Raw genomic sequence first — 20,391 nt, 5'->3', positions numbered from 1 at the left:
AGAACCCGACACGAATGTCAAGATTTTTATTCGGTTTATGAACCTCATAAGATGATTTCTCCATTCAACCTGAAACATGTGTATTTTTGGCTCAATCATCACAACATTTAATATTTTTTTAGTTTATTCAAAAATGACGCAAAAGCAAGCTTTACCATCCTACTACACTTAAAACAGTGTTAGATCATGACGTCAAACAGGTCAATTCAAGTGGGTCGTATCACAAAACAGAAGCATGTGTGAATAAAGCTGTTTGAAGCACAAAAACACACAACTAATATTTACAGGAACATGTTAGGGACAATAAATGTACAAGAAACAAAAACACCTTTTCATGTGAGGTTGATCTAAACAGATGATGTGTCTGTGATGAAGGATTTCCGTTAATGCCACATGCACAGCTTCCAAAACATCTCCGAAAACAACTTAAGTATGGAAACAAAAACAAAAAATAAAATAAATGGTCGGCTCAGTATCTTTTCCAGTAAACTAACGATTTGCTCTTAAACCAAATGCCCTGTACATGAAGTAAACATACGTGTACTCATTCCTCTTTGGCAGAACTGGGAAATACAGTACAATCTGGTTTACTGATGCAGTGAAGGCAACACGAAGCGCAAAATCACGACTTCACTCCTCTGCGTGGAGTCTCTGGGTAACATGCACGATTTATTAGCAGCAACAGAAAGTTTGGATTAGCCCCGCCCTCTAAAACATCTTCCAGGTTAAAGGTTAGGAATGCAGCTTCTGCATGTCTGATCTCTCCTTTGGAAGGAGCAGAGAGCATCTCAGGATCCCTGAAGGTCTCACTCGATTGGAAGTCACTCTTCTTCATTTTCCAGCTTTAGCTCTGCGTTTCAACGTCACCTTGACACATTTGCCCTTCACAGTGTGTCGTGGCCTTGATTCAAGAGAACTGGAGGATTGTTAACTTTGTACCAAGTCTCATGGGAGAAGGAGGAGGCACGGATGTGGAGGAGCGGACTCCGACATCAAGAGTCTTCACTGGCACGCTTGCGAGACTGATCCCCCCTGGAAGACGAGCACAAGCGGTTACGGACCTGAGCGTCCAGCGCGAGCGAGGATGAACTGTGCAGGACCAGGAACCGACCGTGGAAAGCCGTTCATGGAGAGCTCCATCTGAAGCTTCTGGTCGTGTGCGGCGTAATCAGGCAGCTGAGACTCCACAGCAGGAGGGTGGATTTGAGGAATGAAGGCAGAGAAAAGTGCTGGAGCCAAATGGGCCCATTCTGACGGAGAAGAGCGGGAGATTAGAGGAATGCTAACAGAACCACATCGTCTCTACAGGAGAGACGTTTGAAACCTGATGCTGAGACAGACAGGGTCATAAAGTCAGATACCTGGATGTGATTTTATATGCAGATCTTTGAAGCAAACAGACGTATAAAGACTGAATTTAACCATGTCTAAAACGTCCAAGTGAGCCAAATGGAGTTGTAATTTAAATTTAAAAAAAAAAACAGAATAGCTTATAGCTTCTGGTTTATGTCCCCACAGCGAGGCCTCGTTCCAGGGGCCTTGCCTGTGGAACGGCCATCCTGAGGACGAGAGAGCTTCATCCACTATGGAGGATTTTAAGAAAAGAACATTTTAGCTTCTCTCTTAAGTAAGTTTTACATTTCCTTATGTTGCTGTCAACTTTGCTACAGATTTTACATTTAATTTACTTTTTGTGTGTATTTCTGTTAGTTTAATGTACATGTGTGGTGGATTATTTCTTTATCTCTTTTAATAAGGTGTAGTAGGTCAGAAAAGATGCTCTATAAACAAAGTTGAATTCAGAGTATTGACCCACCCGGCTGAAGGCTGTAGAGACCTTTGACCACGCTGGCCATGGTGGACGGCTGCACTTGAAAAGGCTTGGAATGAGCTTTGAGAAGCAGAGCTGACGGCAGAAGAGAATTATTTTTCAAACATGAGTGATGATGACAGAAAAACTTTATAGATGGAGAATAGACGGTTAAACGAGGAGAAAACTGACGCATCAGAGCGCTCAGATGTTTTTCTGCAACATGGTCAGCGAACAGCTTCATCAGATCCTCCTTCAAGTCTCGGTTCAGTTTAGACTCGATGTAAAATTTGTTCTGAAAACATTGAAAGAAGAAAATCAAAATGAGAGTGAACAAAGGCTGATGCACGTTCAAGGTATTAAAATCTCATGTTTGAAAAAAGAATGCGCCACCTACAAAGTAGATGAAGACGGGAACGATGCACTGCAGAGAGGCCGTGTATTGTGTCAGAGCAAGGTTGAAGTTCTCGATTAGGTTCTCAGCAGGGCTGGCCTGTAAGTTTTAGCAGAACAGTTAATCTTGCTTTGGTGGGTTTTGATGAACTTCTTTCTGTGCTTTTACCTGAAGCTGCGAGGAAACCTGCTGCAGGTGAGTCGTTATTTTTGAGGTCAGGTCGCTGTAGAGCAGCTCCGAGTGCTGCTGGCAGACACACTTGTAGATGTAGCTAAAACCAGAACAACAACAGAGCCTTGTAGACAAAGTTTACAAACCAGCTGGATCCATCCTGTTCACCTACAGACTTACCCGTATATCTGTGCATAGGAAACAGAGACGTGGTCCGTCGGGTTCTGGATCAGCAAACGGTCGATGGCCTTCTCCAGGTTGGGCCAGTGGTTCTTCCTGTAGTCCTCCACCGCCATTGCATTCAGAACTGAGGGGGAAGTGAATCAAATATGATGGTTGCTTAGTGCAGTTCTAGTTTACCTCTGAATTTACCTCTATTTGGAGCAGAACTCGGTTTGCCACCAGCAGAATTCTATCTGCTTTCAGCAGAACCCTGTCTGTCTGCAGCAGAACCTTATCTCTTAGCAGTAGAACTCTTATCTGCTTTCAGCCAAACTCTGCCTGCTTGCAGCAGAACCCTGTCTGTCAGCAACAGATCGGATCAGAACTCTGTCTGTCTGCACCAGAACTCGCCATATATGTGAACTTACGGAACTTGGAGGTTGGATCTGGGGAAACTTTCCTCTCGGCGTTGGCCGCCGGGGAACCCGGAGAGTCGGCGTCGCTGACTTCACTACTTTCACTGTCGGTATCGGACTCCATAAGCCTGGACCCTCCGGCGGTACCGGGCCGGACCTTCCAGCGTCCCGTCGTCCGCTCTCTGTCCTGCGTCGTCGGGCAGACCTCTGATCCGGACAGACGTCCGCCCAGGAACCTACGGACTTTAGCGCCGCTGCTGCCGCAGTAATTGTGGTTGTGGTCATCTTTAACGTCCAAGCTGTCAAACTCCATGGCCTCCATGTTTACCAGCGAACATATGAGCAACCGGAAAGCATACTAAAACAAATGATTGAGTTAAAAAGTGAAAAATAAAGAAACAAACTGGCTGTTGTTTGTGATGCTGTACATTTCAATATTTACGACACGGTTGAGGATTTTACGACACTTCTTGTATCGTGCATGGCTGCGGATGGCTGCTGGGAAATGTAGTAACATTGAAATAAATCCTATTCTCCTGGTATAGCATAGACTGTATATAAAATTATTTTTACAGTCTATGGTTTATAGAAAAGAAGGAAAATCTTAATTCAAAAAGCAAAACAATTATAGCAAAAAAATAGAATAAAGATATGAGGCAAAAATAAGAGAATTATTATCTAGAAAAATGTAGATTTTTTTTTTGTTTCATGTTGATATCTTAATTAAACCAGTGGATTTTTAAAAACTATTTAACAAAACAAACAAGCAAAAATAATAATAATAAAAAAATGAAAATTGTTTCTTAAAAAAAACAATAGCTTTAAAATTTTATCAGTGCTGCTTGTATTTGTGCTCAACACAACTCAAACACTGTTATAAATTAAATTGCCTTAAATAACTAAATATGGTTGGTTATGCTTTACAATATATAATAATGATACATTAGATTTACTTGCAACATAACAAATCTGTCCTTTCCAGCAATTAATTTGCAATCTTATTGTGAAATTTGAACTACTTGTATTCAAACCTCAGATAATGTCTGAAATTGTATATTGATTTTCCAGGAAGGCGAGGATTCAACGACGATCATTTGGGTCTCGGACAAGGAACAATCATCTCGCACCATCTTGACATATGGGTGACATTAAGATGTATGCCAGAGGTGAGGAGTGCATGTATTCTCTCATGACATTGGCATGTTATTCAGATAAGATATCTGACGTGGTGGGATGGTTACAGGGAGCAACAGATGAAGGTGTGAGGAAACTAAATCAGAAGTGAGATGTTCAGGACACAAATACATGGAAATCTTAAAAGCAGAACATGAACTGACATCATCAGTCCTGCAGGAAGTGACAAAAGATCCCTCCAGAGCATCGTGAAGACCCAGCTCAATGATAAATAAAATGTCAAAGGTTAAAATGATTTGCACTCCTGGAAGAAAGCATTTCCTGTAAAAACAGAAAAATGCTTTTAAGAAATCTTAAGTGCACGAAAGGCTCCTCCACAGATCCATCACGCACCTTTCTGGACTGACAAACTCAAGACTGAATACTAGGGGTGTAGGGAAAAATTGATTCTGTGATATATTGCAATATTTCATTTGATGCTGACAAAATGTAATGAATTATTTATGAGCATCCTACTATTGTTTTCCACCTAAACCCCCAACTGCTAATTGCCACTGCACCACAACAGCCTTGTGGATTTGTTGTTATGAGACATATACTACTTAGTATGGCTTTGTTTTTTTCTAAAATGGAAAATTGTTCTGGCGAAGTCTTGGAATATATCGTGATATGTACTGTATCGCGATACACATTGTATGGCCAGATTCTTACCAATACACACCCCTTCTAAATACACTGACATCCCACCAAAAACTTTACAAGAACTGATGGTTGATGAAGCTCCTTAGCAGCAGCTAAAAGAGAGATTTCAAACAAGATGGTCCCGTATCCTTCATTAAGCAGCTCAGTTAAAAGAAACGGAGACTACTGTGCAGAGGAACAAGTTTCAAATAAATCCACACATGACGAGTTTACAGGCATCTGATTCCTTTATGAAAAGTGACAGGGCAAGAAAACGGGATTTAAAAAAAGGATTTCTTCTCAAACTGAACATCTCCATAGTCCTTTTTCTGATGATTCTCTGGTTGAAGTTTCCAGATAAAAATGATCATCTACCCTTTGAGGAGCATGTCTCACATCGGAGTATAAAAATAAGAGGCTTAACCATAAAAGTAGCTGCCACATGTCAGGAAACATCTCAGAACTATATACATGGTTTAACCCAGATTTAAAGGACAGAATAAACATGTAAAGCTCGTGAAAACAGAAGCTCGCTGATCATGTTCTTTGGTCTGAAATGAAGGATTATTTCTGTTTCGTTCCACTAAAGAGCAGAGCTGAGCGCTTCATCTTTCTTCGATCTACGTTTGTCTTCCATATATACATGAGGCAGGATGGTAACTCCACCCCCAAACCGAAGGTGACGCCACAGGAGATGAAGTCTTGACATTTGCAAGTAGAAGCGTAATGACCTGCAGATGTTTGAGTCGGCAGATGGAAAAAGAATCGATGCGTCCGTGCACAGAAAACATGAGGGGGAGACCGCTCTGCATTTCCACACACGCCGTCTCCATTTATGAAAAATAACTACATATGAAACGTATATAAAGACAATTAGTGCTTTGTTAAATGAGAACTTTTTACACCTAAATCTGTGCGAAGCTTTCAGTCTTCTCAGAGCTTCTGTTTAACTGCACATCTGTCGTCTCATTGGCTGAATGGTGTTGTAATGTGTCTCTGAAGCACGCCTCTTCGTCTGCCGCCGCCATCGCTTCTGCTCCGTCCTCCTCTGGATCGCTGTCATCCTCCACTCCATCCACGCTGCCCTCAGAGTCCTCGCTGTCGCTCCCACAGGAGCTGGACGTCTCGTCTTCAGAGTCAGAGTAGACCTCAGCTCCATGGAAAATATAACGATTTGGTGCTTGAAAGAGGTACTGGCCCGCTGTGGAGAACAGCAGAATGTGTGTTAGAAGAACACAATACAGTTCCATAAACGTGTGTAAAGCAGAAGAAAAGGAGAGGTCACTTCCAACTGTGGAACGTTTTCTTGATTTTAGGCTCACCTTCAAGACGTTTGCTGATTGGACTTCTGTTGATCCGACTCATCCAACATCGTTTCCGTACTTCCAGCGTTGACAGTTGGCTCTTGAACAGATCTGCCTCCTCCGTTGGCGCGTCCTCCACTGGTCGATCTGGAGACTCTGCCGTCTCCCCGTCAGGATGAGGCTCGGGGGGCATAATGTTTTTCTCAGCAGCGTCCGTCTCCTGCGAGCTCTTCGCCTCCTCTGAAGGTCTGTCTGCAGAGTCAGTGTGACCCGGATTCTGCTCATCCGGAGCCACATCACTGGAGGCCTCGTTTGGAGGCTTTTCCGGTAACCGTGGGGGCTTCTCCGTGATCTCAGCGAGTCTTAAAGTGTTGAAGCAAAGCCGTTCAAAATCTCCGGCCAACCGATGACAAAGCTCGTTGATGATGCCGTCACAATCCCCAAGCAACTCCACGTCAAAGTTCAGGTGAGGCAGCGGCTCCCGGTTGATCAGAACCTGAGGCACTTCATGAGGGATGGAATCTGAGGAAGACGAGACAGTGTGGATTACACTAAACCCACAGGAGGGATTTCACGGTCTGTTCAGAACATACTTGGGATGAGGGCCACGGGTCTGACTTTCAGTGAAGATCCAATGACAATCAAGAGGTCCACTTCATCTTTATCCTGCTTCATAGCTCTGTGGAACATCTCTGGCAGGTTCTCTCCAAAAAACACAATATCAGGTTTCATAATGGCCAGAGGAATGTCCAAACAGCGCGGACATCGAGGAACAACCTGGAAGAAGGTTTTGGTACAGTGTTAGCATTTCGATCAAAAGACCAAATCCCTGCAACTGTCAAGAGTTAGGATGAAGTTCACAGAATATCTAACATGTCTGTCTCAAACTCACACGGCAGGGGGACAAATGGAAACATTAAGACCATAGAATTTCAGAAACCTTTACAGAATGGTGAGAACGTCTACCATGGAACTGGATCTCTCCAGCAGGTTTTGGTTCTTTTCATGGTCCCAAAGTATGAACAATGGAGCAGCTGGTCGTTTCTAACTTCTGGTTGTTATTTTAAAGAAACACTCCAATGCAAATTGTCTTTTGAGTGTTTTAAACATGTTCTTGTAGCATTCTTCTCATGATACAAAAAGCAAATTAAGATTAAAAATGTATTTCTGAGCATTTATTTACTCCAATTGTTATGAATCAGGAGCAGATGGAAAAAACGATTTGAAAAACATAGTATTTGTGACAGAAAATATGCAGGGCGGGACACAAGTTCCCTGCTCAGCTCTATTCTGATGCATCTACTGGCAGACAAATAGATTCATGTACATCTTTGCTTTCTTTGTCTGAGCTGGAATCTGGATCAAAACTCAACAGCTGGCTCGCTCCATTAATGCTCGCCATTTTAGTTGCACCACTAATGTTAGTGTGGGGTTGGAAGCTAGCAGTAGAGACAGTAAACAGAGAGCTCTCAGTAACAGCGGTGCGGTTGCTCGACACCCACAAATCAGAGGTGAATTTCAAATGAACTCATGCCGCTCTGCAGAAACTATGTCTAGAAAACAACCTTTTTTAATTTATTTATTTTGTCTGAAAACAGCAAAATGCTAATTAAAAGACCACTGGAAACACTTTCAAAATGGATCAAAAGATGATCAGAGTGGGACTTTAAGGATGTGATCTCCAACAAATATTCACACAGGAAGTCGAATGATGGTTTTGATAAATACCTGGTTAAAAATGTCTTCCCTTATAGCTTCACAATCCACTTTGTGTTTACAAACAAGACAAGAAGCTGTCGCAAACGATCCTGAAAGAAAAAAAAAAACAGGATTTTTTAAATCATCTCCAGAGCACAAATGTCCACAATAGAAGAAACGGACTCTCAGCTCACCGTGACACTGGATGATTTTATCCACTCCAGCCACTTGTTCTAACGTGTCGATGTTTTGTGTGTAATTGCGTAGCAGCTTTTCTTGCTTATCCAACATAGCTATAAATCTGTGACAGGGAGACGGCTGGAACTGCCCCGGATAAATCTCCTGTAACAACGAGTAAACATTAACCGTTTGCAACAGAAATGACAAACTGACTCATCTGTGATCCTGATTTTGATTAGATTGATTTTTTAAAATGTTCAATATCTATTCTACATTAAAAAAAAGGATTTTCTGAGTAAAAAAAGTTTTACTTTTCAACAGAAATCCATAAAGAACACAAGGATAAATGTATTTTAAAACTGCAGAGATGCTCGCTTTATTCTGAAATGTGCTGCAGCAGAACACCAAAAACACGTCGGTATGAAAACATTCACCCTAAAGAGAGTCAAAGGACTTCTCCAGCTCAGCATCTCAGCAACATGCAACTTCTGTTTTTATTGTAAGTTAGATAATATCAATGTCCCATGTATTACATTTAAAAGGAAATCTTGGGCAGGGCGAGATTTCAAACCAAAAAAAAACCTACAAACCTTAGCAAACTTGAAAAATGGTCTAGGGTCTCGTCGGAAGTATTCAATGTCAAACATCGACTGCGGATCGGGAAGGTCGGGAAAATCTACAGCAAGCCGAGCGTAAATCCCATCTCTGGAGCGAAAGTCGGGGATTCCACATGAAACTGAAACCTGCAAAACAAACACATTTTTAAAGTTTATTTACTTAACATTAAAGTAGAAAACACTCAAATCACATTTATGATTTTTATAACAAATATCTCTACACATTTTTAAAGGAGACACCTACACCAGCGCCAGTCAGAACGATGATCCTCTTGCTTTCATGAAGCAGTCTGACCACATCTTCCAACGTGTTAATATCTTTTCTCTTCTTTCTTTTTGGAGGTTCTGAGATGTTGATGATGATCTGCCACAGTGTCATGTCATCTAAATCTGGAGGGAGTATGGTCTCAGGCAGAAGGTCTCTTAGAATGGCCCTGGGATCAGTCTCTCGGATGTGCTGCTGGATCAGACTGTAGGAACCTGCACATGGACACGTCTGAGCTCACAACGGGTTTTCAATGAGACACAGGATGGAACTCACAGAAAATGCATTCCAGCTCCATTCTGACCGATCTGGGGTTGAGGAGTCCAGTCACTGGAACTAGCATGAGAGGACCTGTCATCGTCATCGTTAAGGTGTTCTGGTGTGACAGCGAGACCGTTGGAAGGAAGATCATCAGGGCAGAAGAAGCCTGGAGAAAGCAAAAGGAGAAGATCAAACACCTGTAGTAAAAAATGTTAAATAAACATTCAAAATGAGGCATTGAACACTAAACGCTGGGCTGCTGAGACTCAAGTTTACCTCTACAGTCGCATTAATGCTCACTCAGATTTTCACCACTAACTCTCAATATTTCCTGCTCGTTAGTGGATTCAAAAATGATTATTAAAACTCAGCAGAAGAAATCGCTCCAATTGGAATGAACTGTACTCAATAGAACATTCAATTCAATGGAAAAATAAAAGTTCTTAATTTGTTTTTCTGTTTATTGCAAAATTGTGATTAAATGTTATAAATAAGTCAATAACTAATGGCTATGAAGAACTCTAAAGTGATTAATTTAATAAGTGGCCAACAAACTAAATCAATTTAAATAAAAAAGCTCTAATAAAAATAAATCCTTCATTTTCATAGTTGGATAGATGTGCAAGTTTTATTGTTAAAAGATAACAATTTTATTTTATGATTAGAATTATATTTTTTTCTGAGAAAATCCATAAAATGACATATATATAAAAATAAATCAAAATTGTTTGTATTTTCTTTTCTAAGCTTGATCAAATTCAATTTATGTTTTTTAAACCAAAAATTATCTAGTTAGGGTTAAATGGTTTAATGCCGCGAAAGTCTAGAGTTTGAAGTCAACATAAGTCACGTGGTCAAAGTTGATGAAGTTCTCGAACAGGAACGAGATCGACGCGCAACAGTTTATTTACGGCAGGATTTCCAGCCGCTTCCGCTTCTTTTCATCTTCGGTTCGTCGAGCTAACAACGAGCCGTTCCGAGCGGTGAAAACACAAACCCGAACTCCTAACCTGTTCTCTCCTCAGCAGAACCGAAGCCGAATCTCAGCCGCTCGGCTGGTTTCGGCAGCTCGGACCCCAGCAGTCCCAGCCCATTGTTGTCTCCGCCTGTTGCGGCCTGCTCCACCGCCATCACCGGCTTCGCTTCCTTCTCGGCCCGCTGCTCATAATTCACCGCCACCTCCCGGCTCTCCGCGGCCGAGCAGACATAGGAAAACGGCTCCGCCTCGATGGCTCCGCATGCGTGGTCGTCCGGTGGAGTGGTTTTCGGTCTCTTTGCGGCGGGTTCGTCCACACCGCAGGCGCCTGAGAAGGCCGCTCGGTGGCTGCTCTCTTCGTCCGCCATCTTCAGCCCGCAGGAGCCGCCGAGCAGACAGCTGGCTCATTTGCATAACGCGCGTGATGACGTATACCACAACAAATAGCTGATGCCTTCACTTATAGTCGGACAAATCAGTGACACTTTTAATAAAAAATGAAAACAGATACAGAAGAAAAATTTCCTCAAAAAGAACAAAAAAAATACATTTGTGAATGCATTTTTGACAGCAGCAGCCATAAACGAATACAAATTAACCAAAAGCAAAAGTTACAGAAGTGAGAAGCAAAACAACTTCTGAAGGATACATTGAATCAGGAACATGTTCTTTAAAATTATGCGTCTGTTTGTGGCCCTCAAGAATAAAGGGGGAGTATGTTTCCAATAAACAGATATGCTGGTAATTAAAGTTTAATAATATCAGGAACATTTTCAAAAAGGTCAGAAGGAAAATTGCATTATTATTTCCCTTTATTATAAGATACATTAGAATTATTGTAAGTAAACCAGATGTAAAGGTTTATTAACTTGTTAAGATGTTATTGTGTTAATTTAAAGATTTTTTCTATAAATTTGATTGATCATATTAAGCACAAAATCACAAATACAAAAACTAACATGTCTACACAGTTGCAGGCTGACTCTTTAAGAAAATATTCTTAGCAACGTGTTTTTAATGCTGTGAAATGCATTAGATTTATATTGCTTATTGCGTTATCCTCCTCTTTAAACAATCTGTTGACTGATTTTGAAGAAATAAACCTTAAACTTCTCTACCAGCATTTTGAAAATATATACTTTTGATATATACTCTTAAGGCAACTTTCTCTTGTAAACCACAAAAAACAAAAATAAAATAAATAATAAATAAATAAAACGTTCAAGCTTCAAGCTTTTGTGGTTTGATATTAACTGGGACTTTTTTCTCCCATCGCAAGGGAGTGTCCTTGAACGCAACCCACGTCACACGTTGGTGAAAAAAGTGAAACGTTGCTTGGTTTTTAAAACTCCGCTGATCTATCCACAAACTGACAGAACCCGGATCCGACCAAAACCTTTAAACCTCAGGAAACGGGAGTTGGCACATCGACCGTCCTGGGTCGGAACCGCAGTTACCCGGTCCGGTAAGAGAAGACATTTCTGACAGATGGAGTCTGTTCTGCGCTGCAAACCGGAGGACCTAGAGGATTTCTACGGAGTGTTGGGATGTGACGAACTGTCGTCCGTAAGTTCTGATAGCGACATTCCCTCTTTTAGTTGCAGGAAAACTATAAACACAAGCATCAAATCTTTGTCATCAATCAACAACCTACAGGTTGATCATCACCAGATTTTACAGAGACAACCAGTGACGCACGAGAAGATGCTGCACGCGCTCCGTGCTCGGGTCGGGTGGCTGTCATAACTAAACCCTGAACTGTAGGAAATCCTACAGGTGGTTGAACCCGATAACACGATCACTGACAATCTGATTGTTGACTATTTATCAGACTACTCCAGTGATCATGTTAACAGGATAATCTGATTGTTAAATCTGTTTATATGACTGCAAAACCAAAAGATCATAGAGTAATCAGATCACCCAAAGTAATCAGATTACAGAGTTAAAAACTAGGGTTTTATTTCATTCATCCTTTAATCTGAAAGTCCTGGTTGACTTGTTTCCGTCTTTTTTTTATTTAAAAGTGACATTGAGTCTTTGTAGTTACATCAACTTTAATGTAAATAAAATGCTGATTGTTATTTTAATGTTTAAGACACATCTTTGTCACTAAACTGATGTCGTCTGTGATTTTGCTCAGACTGAACAGATCCTTAATGAATACAAGATCCGAGCTTTGGCGAGTCACCCAGACAAACACCCGGACAACCCACATGCAGGTATCATAAGTCATCTCCCATGATGCTTCTTTACTAACCAGAATCATATTTGACAGTCAAGCTTTTGTATGGATTCCTGACTCACCTCCTCATCAGCTTCTTTCCATGACATCAAAGCCGGCCGTGTCAGTGAAGAGGCTCTGCAGACAGACTTCATTATTCCTCTGTCTTCTGAAGCTTCATCTGTTTATGCTGTCAGTGGCAGATTTCCAGAAGCTCCAAGAAGCAAAAGAGGTTTTATGCAACGAAGAGAAAAGGAAGAACTATGACCTGTGGAGGAGAAGCGGCGTGACCATTCCCTTTCACGACTGGCAAGCTCTAAATGATTCTGTGAAAATGGTGAGCCGTATACAGTCTTCTTGCTCAAAGGCCATTACCCCTCTGTAACTCCGGTCATGTGTTTGCAGTCCATGCACTGGGCTGTGAGAACCAAGAAGGAACCAATGCTGGAGGCCCCAGAAGAACCAACCACTTCACGAGCAGATTGCCGACCCTGTGAGCTGGAGGCGTCAGCTTCGTGTGAAGCTGGGTTTTCTTCACGTAAGTTCAATCAAAAATATATCAAATAAATCCATTTTTTCCCTCAACCTGCTTTTCTTTTGCGTGGCTGGAACTCTGGTTTCTCCTCAGGTGATTACTGCCACCAGCGTTTCCGTTGGGCTGCTGACTCTCCGTCTCGCCTTCTGCAAAAGTTCAGAAATTATGAAATATAAATGTATTGATGGGCTGCATGATGGTTTAGTAGCTGGGTCACCTCATTCATGTGTGGGGTTTCTCCTCCCATAGTCCAAAACCATGGTTCATTATGACTCTCAGGTGTGTGGTTGTGTCTTTCTGTGGCCCTATGATGGACTGGAGAACCATCTACTGAACCCCACCGCTGGGATAGGCTCCAGCATCCCCTTGACCCTGAAAGAGAATGAAGTCAGTTTGGAAAATGGATGGAGATGAGACATACCAACAGTTTATTAGTTGATATTTGATTTTTTTTTCTCTCTTTCAAAAATCACTTCAGGTGATAAACTGGAATGAAATGATGTGAATTTGTCTGCCAACATTTAACTGTTTTATTTTGAAACATCAGATTATCAATTAAAATAAGTAATTCCAGAGTTTACCGTCAAAAAGCAAAATTGAAGCCTTCCTGTAATGTGTGTAAGTGTTGTTGGTCTGAAAAGTTTTGTTGTTATTGTGAAGAGGTCTCATGTCTTCAACTTTGACAAAACTGTTAAATTGGATCATTTAGAGTCATCATTATGGTTTAAAATGTAAGAATGTGTGTTTTTGAGGACATAAAATGTAATTGAAACATAATCCATATTTGTGACAATAAAGTCTTCTGAAAAACTGCTAACCTCAAACTCCCTGGTTTAAATTGATACAGTATTTCAGTGTTATGTATGACCTGTTTCTCATTCCTCACTTCAGTCCATTTACCATTTTATTGTAATTGTGCACATGGACTTAAATATTGAGATATCAGCTGTTGTTTAAAGAAAATAAATAAGAAAAAGAATTTGTATGTATGGGGTGCCATTTGTAAATCAGACAGTTAAAATTTTGACATAAATGTTTTCAGATATTTAGCATGTTTTAGGAGAAAAAACAGATTTTGTTTTTTAAATGCATATTTTCACCCATTGAATAATTTTATTTATACATGTTACATTTACTAACTAAATATTTAGTTAGCAAGCAAATATTTAACTTTAAGCAAATTATTTATTTTACAATTATATATTTAGCTTACAAGCTAAATATTTAATTTTATAAACTTAAATATTTAGTTTGCACATTAAATATGTATATCTAATCTAAATATATGTTTTCCTAACTAAATATTTAGGTTGGATTCAAATATTTAGCTTGTATCTAAATATTTAGCTTCCAAACTAAATATTTAGCTAATATGGAAATTCACCGGAAGTGGACTACCAAAATAAAAGCTGGCTTTTGCGTTCCCTCTGAACTGCTTCTTGCCAGAGTTGTTACCTCTGTTCTTATACTGATTCAAGTAATGTCCAACCTTGTCCCGCTCCTTTCTAATGGTCATTTTGTCCATTCCAGGATGAACTCGAAGGGAGGCATCAGACATCCAAAGAAGACCCAGAAGATGTTCTTTCACTGAGAATTCCCTTCACAGAAACATCATTACAATGGCAATGGACCAACACTGTTCCAGAGAACACATCAATTAAAACACTACTGAGAACGTTTTTTTTAATAAAAAAAAATTTGTCATATAGGGGCACCCTATATCGATGGTTCGCTAAATCAGTCTTCATCCTGGGGAGTCATAGAGTGAAAACTTGTTTAAACAAATGCGATGTCTTTGGGAAAAATAACTCAGATTACATGTGAGTAAACAGTGATTGCTCTAATAAACTATAGTGTCATAAAGCAGGACAATCCTTTTCTCTCTCACTGTCAGTGACATTTTAACAAAAGAAAAGCGATGAATAAATGTATTTGCCTTATAAAACGTTCAAAATAAATACAAATATGTATTATTATAATTAAACCCCCACACCTATATCCATTCTTGCAGAATCCTTTTGCATGATTAGGAGGGTAACTAAATCTTAAGGTGTTCCAAATATCAACACTACCTCCAGTAGCCACTAGATGCCGCCAAATTCCAATGTGACGTCATCTTTATAAAAGCTAAAAGGCCGATACACACTGTTCAGAATCGCCGGGTGCAGTGGCGCGCGCCTGTAATCCAAGCTACTGGGAGGCTGAGGCTGGCGGATCGTTTGAGCTCAGGAGCTCTGAGCTGCAGTGGACTATGCCGATCGGGTGTCCGCACTAAGTTCGGTATCGATATGGTGCTCCTGGGGGAGCTCGGGACCACCAGGTCGTCTAAGGAGGGGTGTACCGGCCCAGGTCGGAAACGGAGCAGGTCAAAGCCCCCGTGCCGCTCAGTAGTGGGATCGCGCCTGTGAATAGACACTGCAGTGCAGCCTGAGTAATACAGCGAGACCTAGTCTTTTTATGTTTCCTTTATGCCTCAACTTAATGGCACGCGCCACATTTTTGATGTAATTCCCTCATGCTTCATATTTTTCAACCTTTTCTCCTCATTGACAACCATAGCTTTTTGGTCGCTCCACATCGCCTCCTGCAGGACACAATTAGTATTTCATCCGTAAATGTTGACTTAAATGTTCGCACCTTAATAAGATTTATTTAATAAAAATGTTACTTAAAATAATTTACATCAACTTAAAGAAATATTTTGTTCCACAAATAACACATAAGTAATGGATATCATTAAAATATCAGAACATTTTGATACAACGAAGATTTTTTTTAGTTGTTTGAGCTTTATATTTTACGTAGCAAGTATGATTTATCTTACATATTTTTTTTCATTGGATATTTCAGTTTAATATTAACTCTTTGCCCCGCCCCCTTCTCAATCTCCCGCTGTCATTCGTCAATCCTCCTGTCAATCAAAAGCTGGCGTCTGGGGTCATTTCAGTCCAGCTCTCAGCCGTGTCACATTCGGGTCAACACAGCCCACGTTTGATTCACCAGAATGGCGGGACGTCTGCTTCTCCGGGGCTGCTCGGCAGCCATGCAGCTGAGAGGAACCGCGGTGGTCCGTCCGGTTCTGCGCACCATGGCGTCCTCGGGAGGTAAAGGTCTTTATTTATGGCGGAGAAAGTGATCCTTCCGCGGGGCCTCTGGGTCACGTTGAGGTTTAGTTCAGGAAACTGCGTAATGTGGTTGTTTTCCCCTTTATTTATTTATCTGTAAACTCTAAATGAAAATCTATTTCGAGGTTTATTATTTTAGTTAAACATGAATAGAATCAAATGAAGGTCATTTGGACTTTTAACTCTGGGATAGGCCTTTTCTAAACCCTCCTACTTGGCAGCCTTCTTTGAGTTTATGCCAACATCCTGGTAGAGGAGGGGGGTATGCAGGTGTCCAGTGACATGTGACTGTTTTTACCATCTTAACTTCAATCTTTACAAATGAGGATTATATTACAATTTGTTGTTTTCTGCTTTAATCCCAGGAATCCCTACAGACGAGGAGCAGGCCACCGGCCTGGAGAGAGCCACCCTGCAGGCCCTCAAACAGGGAAAGGTACAAAAGCTGATGTTAAATCCAGCAAATTTCAATGAGGGCATTACACAACCTGCCTGCTTTTTAATATTTATAGGCATAAACTAAACATTTCACAAATGTTGTACCCTTAATTAAAAATACTGGAAGAGATCCAGCCATAGTTTCTCTATAAACTGTTTATTCTGCTTTATTTCAACATAATTTTTATAGAATAATCTGAAATATTTATTTTATCTGACCATACATTCATTTTAACTGTGGGTTCACTAACTTACAGGATCCCTACAGCATCCTGAAGCCCAAACACTACACTGGTACAAGGGAAGACCCCCACATCGTCCCCAGCATTGGAAACAAGAGGCTGGTGGGCTGTCTCTGTGAGTGACCCACTAAAAAGCTGTGGGGTATTTCTGTCCAGGTGTTACACACCTTTTTAACAGACGCCATTTCCGTCCAGGTGAGGAGGACAACACCGCAATTGTGTGGTTCTGGCTTCATGAGGGGGAGGCCCAGCGCTGTCCTTCCTGTGGATCCCACTACAAACTGATCCACCACGACCTCCCGCATTAAAGACGAGACAACCCTTTGTACAAACCATAAAACACCAAATACTTTGTTTCTGTAGAGGATTAAAGATTAACATTAAAATGTGAACTTGAAACAGTCTGTTTCTTCCTCTTCCTGATGTGGATTTCCCTCAATCAGAATATAAACAAAACATGTTTTCCCCCCAAAAGTAGTATTTATTTCACTGGTCTTATGTTTTATTTGTGGATTTTTTTTTAAGGCATGAAGCCAAGAAAATCAGCTTGGCGTCCAAAGCGAATGCTCCACACTGTTCTCCAGTGTTTCAACAGAATCAAATGGTTGTTGCACAGTTCAGATTCAAACAAAGCGCATAACTTCCAAAGAACTCTGTATTAGTTTGGTGATTGCCTGCAGTGATCATGCAGATTACAAAGTGCAGTTTAAGTTAAGATTTTCCTTTTCTTTTCAGAAACTCAAACATCCTCTTAACACCCCAGCAAAAGAACTGCATCCGACTTTGGCAAACATCCCGAGAAGAACAAAATTCCCCCTTTGATTTCAGCTCCAAAAAGGTAGTAGTGCCGATGCTGCAGCAAGGTTTGCATGTATTATAATTCCTCACACGCACGTCCAAAACTAAATGACAGTCCAGCAATAGCAAAGTTATAAAATAAAGATCAATAATTGATACCACTTCTAGAGTCATGGACTCTTTCAGCACTGATGGTTGAACTGAGCCTCAAAAGGAAACAATCTAGGAATGTGGTTACCACCATCTCGAGTCCACACACGTCTTTATTTCTATCACGCAAGATTAAAGCCTTGATTGTGATCTATCGCCTGTAAAAGCTTCTCGCGGACTGTTTCTTGACTCGTGTACTTGGGGAGGTCTAGCAGGTTGAAGCAGGTGTGGGCTACAGGTAAGAACTGCTCCCCTCCTCCGGTGGGCTGGATCACCAGTTTAAGGCTCTTCATGCCCAGGATGGGAATGCGGTCACTTCCTGTGAGGAACACTGTGGAGCAAACACACCTTCAGGTTACTAATGTTTACCTTCAAAATGCTTGCACGTTAATGTGACTTACAGAGAAACTGCTTCTTCTTCTCTAATGGAAGTTCATGGAAGACCTCCCAGAAGAGCTTGATGGTCGGATGTTCTGCCCAGTACTCCCCTTTGTATTCAGTACTCTGGAGAAAGACAACTTCTTCACAAATCTGGTACATTATATACAGATATTAGTAAAATATTTGACTAAAGTATTAATGAAGGAAAAAAAGACCTTTTCAAGTTCTGTCCAATCGTAGTTTGTGTTCCCGATGACCATGGCCTGCAGTTCGCTCGGCTGGAAGAGTTCCAACACTTTCCCACCACACACTTTGTGGAAACCTGCGTAGAAGCACTCAAAGAGCGGCGCCACGGACGAGTTGAAGACATAATCCACGTAGGCGTTCACAAAGTCCTGCCTGAGAAGTGAAAAAGTTCAGGTGAAACTAACAAAAAGAAGATGAAGACAGGCTGCAGAAAATCCAATCACCTGTTGGTTTTGTTCACATTGATGTCTTCCCCATTTGGAATCAGTTCACGGACTTCTGTGGCTCCATAGTTTTCCTCTGTGATCTGGAAAAGAAAACACACAATGTCTAAAATTCTGTCCAGAAAGATTTTTATTTATCTTTTTTAGAGAAAATATTCAAAACCTCACAGTGAAATTCAGGCAGAAGACTTCCTCCACATCATCTTCACTGTAGTCCAGCAGCTGCTGCAGACTCCTGGATTGAAGGTGTGATGGAATAGTTCAGAACACGTGTCAAAGTCAAGTTATTAATGGTCTGATGTTATCTTGAGCTCATTTCTAACTTTTATAGTTTTGACAAAATATATTTTTATGGAGAGTAAAATATTAAAAGTTATTTAAGGTTTAAATTGATTTACTCTGGACTAATATTCCTGCCTGTTTTTAGTTTTCATAATTATGTTAAAAAAATTATGTTTTTAAAGATTTAAAAATTGGCATTCTGCTAGCTTTTTGGGCTATTTTGGCATTCGCTAAGTTTAGGATTTTATGGAGTTTAGCTAATATTTCAGCTACATGCTAGATATTTTGGCAAATTTGGGCTTTTCTTTTTAAATGTTTTAGGTTGTTTCAGACTTTAGCTAATATTTCACCTACATCCTAGTTATTTTGGCTAATTTAAGGTTTTCTTTTTACGTTTTTTTGGGCTGTTTTGGAGTTAGGCTAACATTTACATGCTAACTTTTTTGGCTAATTTAGGCTATTAATCCGTTTTTTAGGATATTTTGAAGTTGAGCTATTTTTTAAGCTACATGCTAGCTGTTTTGTCTAACCTAACTTATTTTTTTAGGCTAATTTGGCATTTAGCTAATATTTTAGCTGGCTATCAGCTTTAGTGTTTCAGCTATTAACTTCAGGATTTTTATCCATTAATTTCAGCATCTTCAGCTATCAACACTACCTTCTTCAGCAGCCAAATTCAGCTTTCAGCATTCACACTAGCGTTATCGTAGATAATGCTATATACTGTATCTAGTTCATTATTATGTAAAGAAGTTATGGTTTTAAAGTTTTAAAAATGTCGTTTTAGAGCATTCAATAAATGTTGATCCTGTTCGGCCCACGACCTAAGGTGTGTTTTGGATTTTGGCCACTTGTGCGATTGAGTTTGACACCCCTGGTTTAGAAGGTCTTTGGAGAATCTTTCTTTATGATGGTGAAAAAACACTGACCTCCCCACATCCGGCATCAGCTCCTTCAGGTCATCCAGAGTTGGCTTCTTCTTCAAGAGCTTCTTGTAAAGCGCCAAAGGGAAGTTGAGCTCCACGATGGTCAGGTTGTAGATGGCCAGACCGCAGATGAGCCCGATGAGGTTAAACAAGTCAATGTCCTCAAACGTCTGGAAGGGAGAGTGGCAGGTTTGTTGAGAAGCCACAGAAGGATTTACAGGGTCTTCATGTTCATGAGGGAGGTCAGAATTAACAGGACCTTGTGTGAAAACCAGATGAGTCTGGAATCCTCGTAGTAACGAAACATTCCATATTTGGGATCCAGCAGCTCCTTCATGATCAGGAGGAAGAACTCTTTTCTCACACCGCCTGCATCCACGGCGTCCTCCCCCACAAAGATCACCTGTGAACCAAAAACAGTTGGACTCATTTTAGAGGACTTTAAAAAGTAAGACATTTAACAACTTCCTGTACAATCCCACAAAGATTCAGACAAACACCACGGCATGAAAAAGACAAAAACCTGAAGTCAAATTAACAGCAAAGGTTAAATTTCCCCCTTTGGGCATGACACTGAACCCCACATTGCTCCTTGTGGTCAGGTAAGCTCCTTGGATGGTAGCTCTGCAACCATCAGTGTGTGTGTGTGTGTGTGTGTGTGTATGTGTGTGTGTGTGTTTGTTTTCATGAAATATCAGGACATTTCTTTGATAACACACCTTCAAAATGAGGACTCGTGGAAATATCAGGA

The 20,391-nt window shown here is 40.7% G+C and overlaps 5 protein-coding genes across 6 annotated transcripts in view; 2 read left to right on the top strand and 3 right to left on the bottom strand.

The window, feature by feature from the left end:
* Positions 1-106: 106 nt before the first annotated feature.
* cacul1 (CDK2 associated cullin domain 1) lies at positions 107-3,436 on the bottom strand. The gene is made up of 9 exons (XM_036215409.1): positions 3,382-3,436; positions 2,966-3,311; positions 2,556-2,682; positions 2,373-2,475; positions 2,208-2,303; positions 2,003-2,105; positions 1,817-1,906; positions 1,112-1,250; positions 107-1,032 (listed from the first exon to the last, which is right to left on the bottom strand). Exons 2-9 carry the CDS (start codon positions 3,273-3,275, stop codon positions 993-995), a joined length of 1,008 nt encoding a protein of 335 aa, XP_036071302.1. The 5' UTR covers positions 3,276-3,311; positions 3,382-3,436; the 3' UTR covers positions 107-992.
* Positions 3,437-4,997: 1,561 nt separating this feature from the next.
* On the bottom strand, positions 4,998-10,763 carry sirt1 (sirtuin 1). Its single transcript, XM_024297249.2, has 9 exons — positions 10,104-10,763; positions 9,137-9,259; positions 8,812-9,047; positions 8,541-8,693; positions 7,965-8,112; positions 7,801-7,880; positions 6,666-6,849; positions 6,091-6,594; positions 4,998-5,969 (listed from the first exon to the last, which is right to left on the bottom strand). Exons 1-9 carry the CDS (start codon positions 10,435-10,437, stop codon positions 5,674-5,676), a joined length of 2,058 nt encoding a protein of 685 aa, XP_024153017.1. The 5' UTR covers positions 10,438-10,763; the 3' UTR covers positions 4,998-5,673.
* Positions 10,764-10,960: 197 nt separating this feature from the next.
* On the top strand, positions 10,961-14,565 carry dnajc12 (DnaJ (Hsp40) homolog, subfamily C, member 12). Of its 2 annotated transcripts, none has more exons than XM_024297250.2 (5): positions 10,961-11,635; positions 12,213-12,291; positions 12,491-12,630; positions 12,699-12,831; positions 12,922-13,652. In XM_024297250.2, the coding sequence occupies exons 1-5, from the start codon at positions 11,558-11,560 to the stop codon at positions 13,002-13,004; spliced, it is 513 nt and encodes a 170-aa protein (XP_024153018.1). In that variant the 5' UTR covers positions 10,961-11,557; the 3' UTR covers positions 13,005-13,652. The 2 variants fall into 2 exon arrangements, with proteins under 2 accessions (XP_024153018.1, XP_024153019.1); XM_024297251.2 differs by lacking the exon at positions 12,922-13,652 and adding an exon at positions 14,359-14,565 and having other exon boundaries at positions 10,977-11,635.
* Positions 14,566-15,830: 1,265 nt separating this feature from the next.
* LOC112161702 (cytochrome c oxidase subunit 5B, mitochondrial) lies at positions 15,831-17,032 on the top strand. Its single transcript, XM_024297046.2, has 4 exons — positions 15,831-15,932; positions 16,319-16,389; positions 16,649-16,748; positions 16,829-17,032. Exons 1-4 carry the CDS (start codon positions 15,833-15,835, stop codon positions 16,939-16,941), a joined length of 384 nt encoding a protein of 127 aa, XP_024152814.1. The 5' UTR covers positions 15,831-15,832; the 3' UTR covers positions 16,942-17,032.
* A 624-nt stretch (positions 17,033-17,656) lies between these two features.
* The window catches only part of herc4 (HECT and RLD domain containing E3 ubiquitin protein ligase 4), a gene marked incomplete in the record, with an annotated part of 15,289 nt that continues 12,554 nt past the window's right edge, over positions 17,657-20,391 (bottom strand). Inside the window, 7 exon segments of the mRNA XM_024297045.2 lie at positions 17,657-17,912; positions 17,983-18,085; positions 18,178-18,361; positions 18,433-18,515; positions 18,601-18,667; positions 19,644-19,810; positions 19,900-20,043. Of these exon segments, the coding sequence (XP_024152813.1) occupies positions 17,704-17,912; positions 17,983-18,085; positions 18,178-18,361; positions 18,433-18,515; positions 18,601-18,667; positions 19,644-19,810; positions 19,900-20,043 (957 nt within the window).

This window comes from Oryzias melastigma, linkage group LG15, assembly GCF_002922805.2.
Source record: "Oryzias melastigma strain HK-1 linkage group LG15, ASM292280v2, whole genome shotgun sequence".
Taxonomy (NCBI): Eukaryota; Metazoa; Chordata; class Actinopteri; order Beloniformes; family Adrianichthyidae; genus Oryzias; species Oryzias melastigma.
Note: the sequence above shows the minus strand (reverse complement) of the source record. Positions and strands in the feature narration are given on the sequence as shown.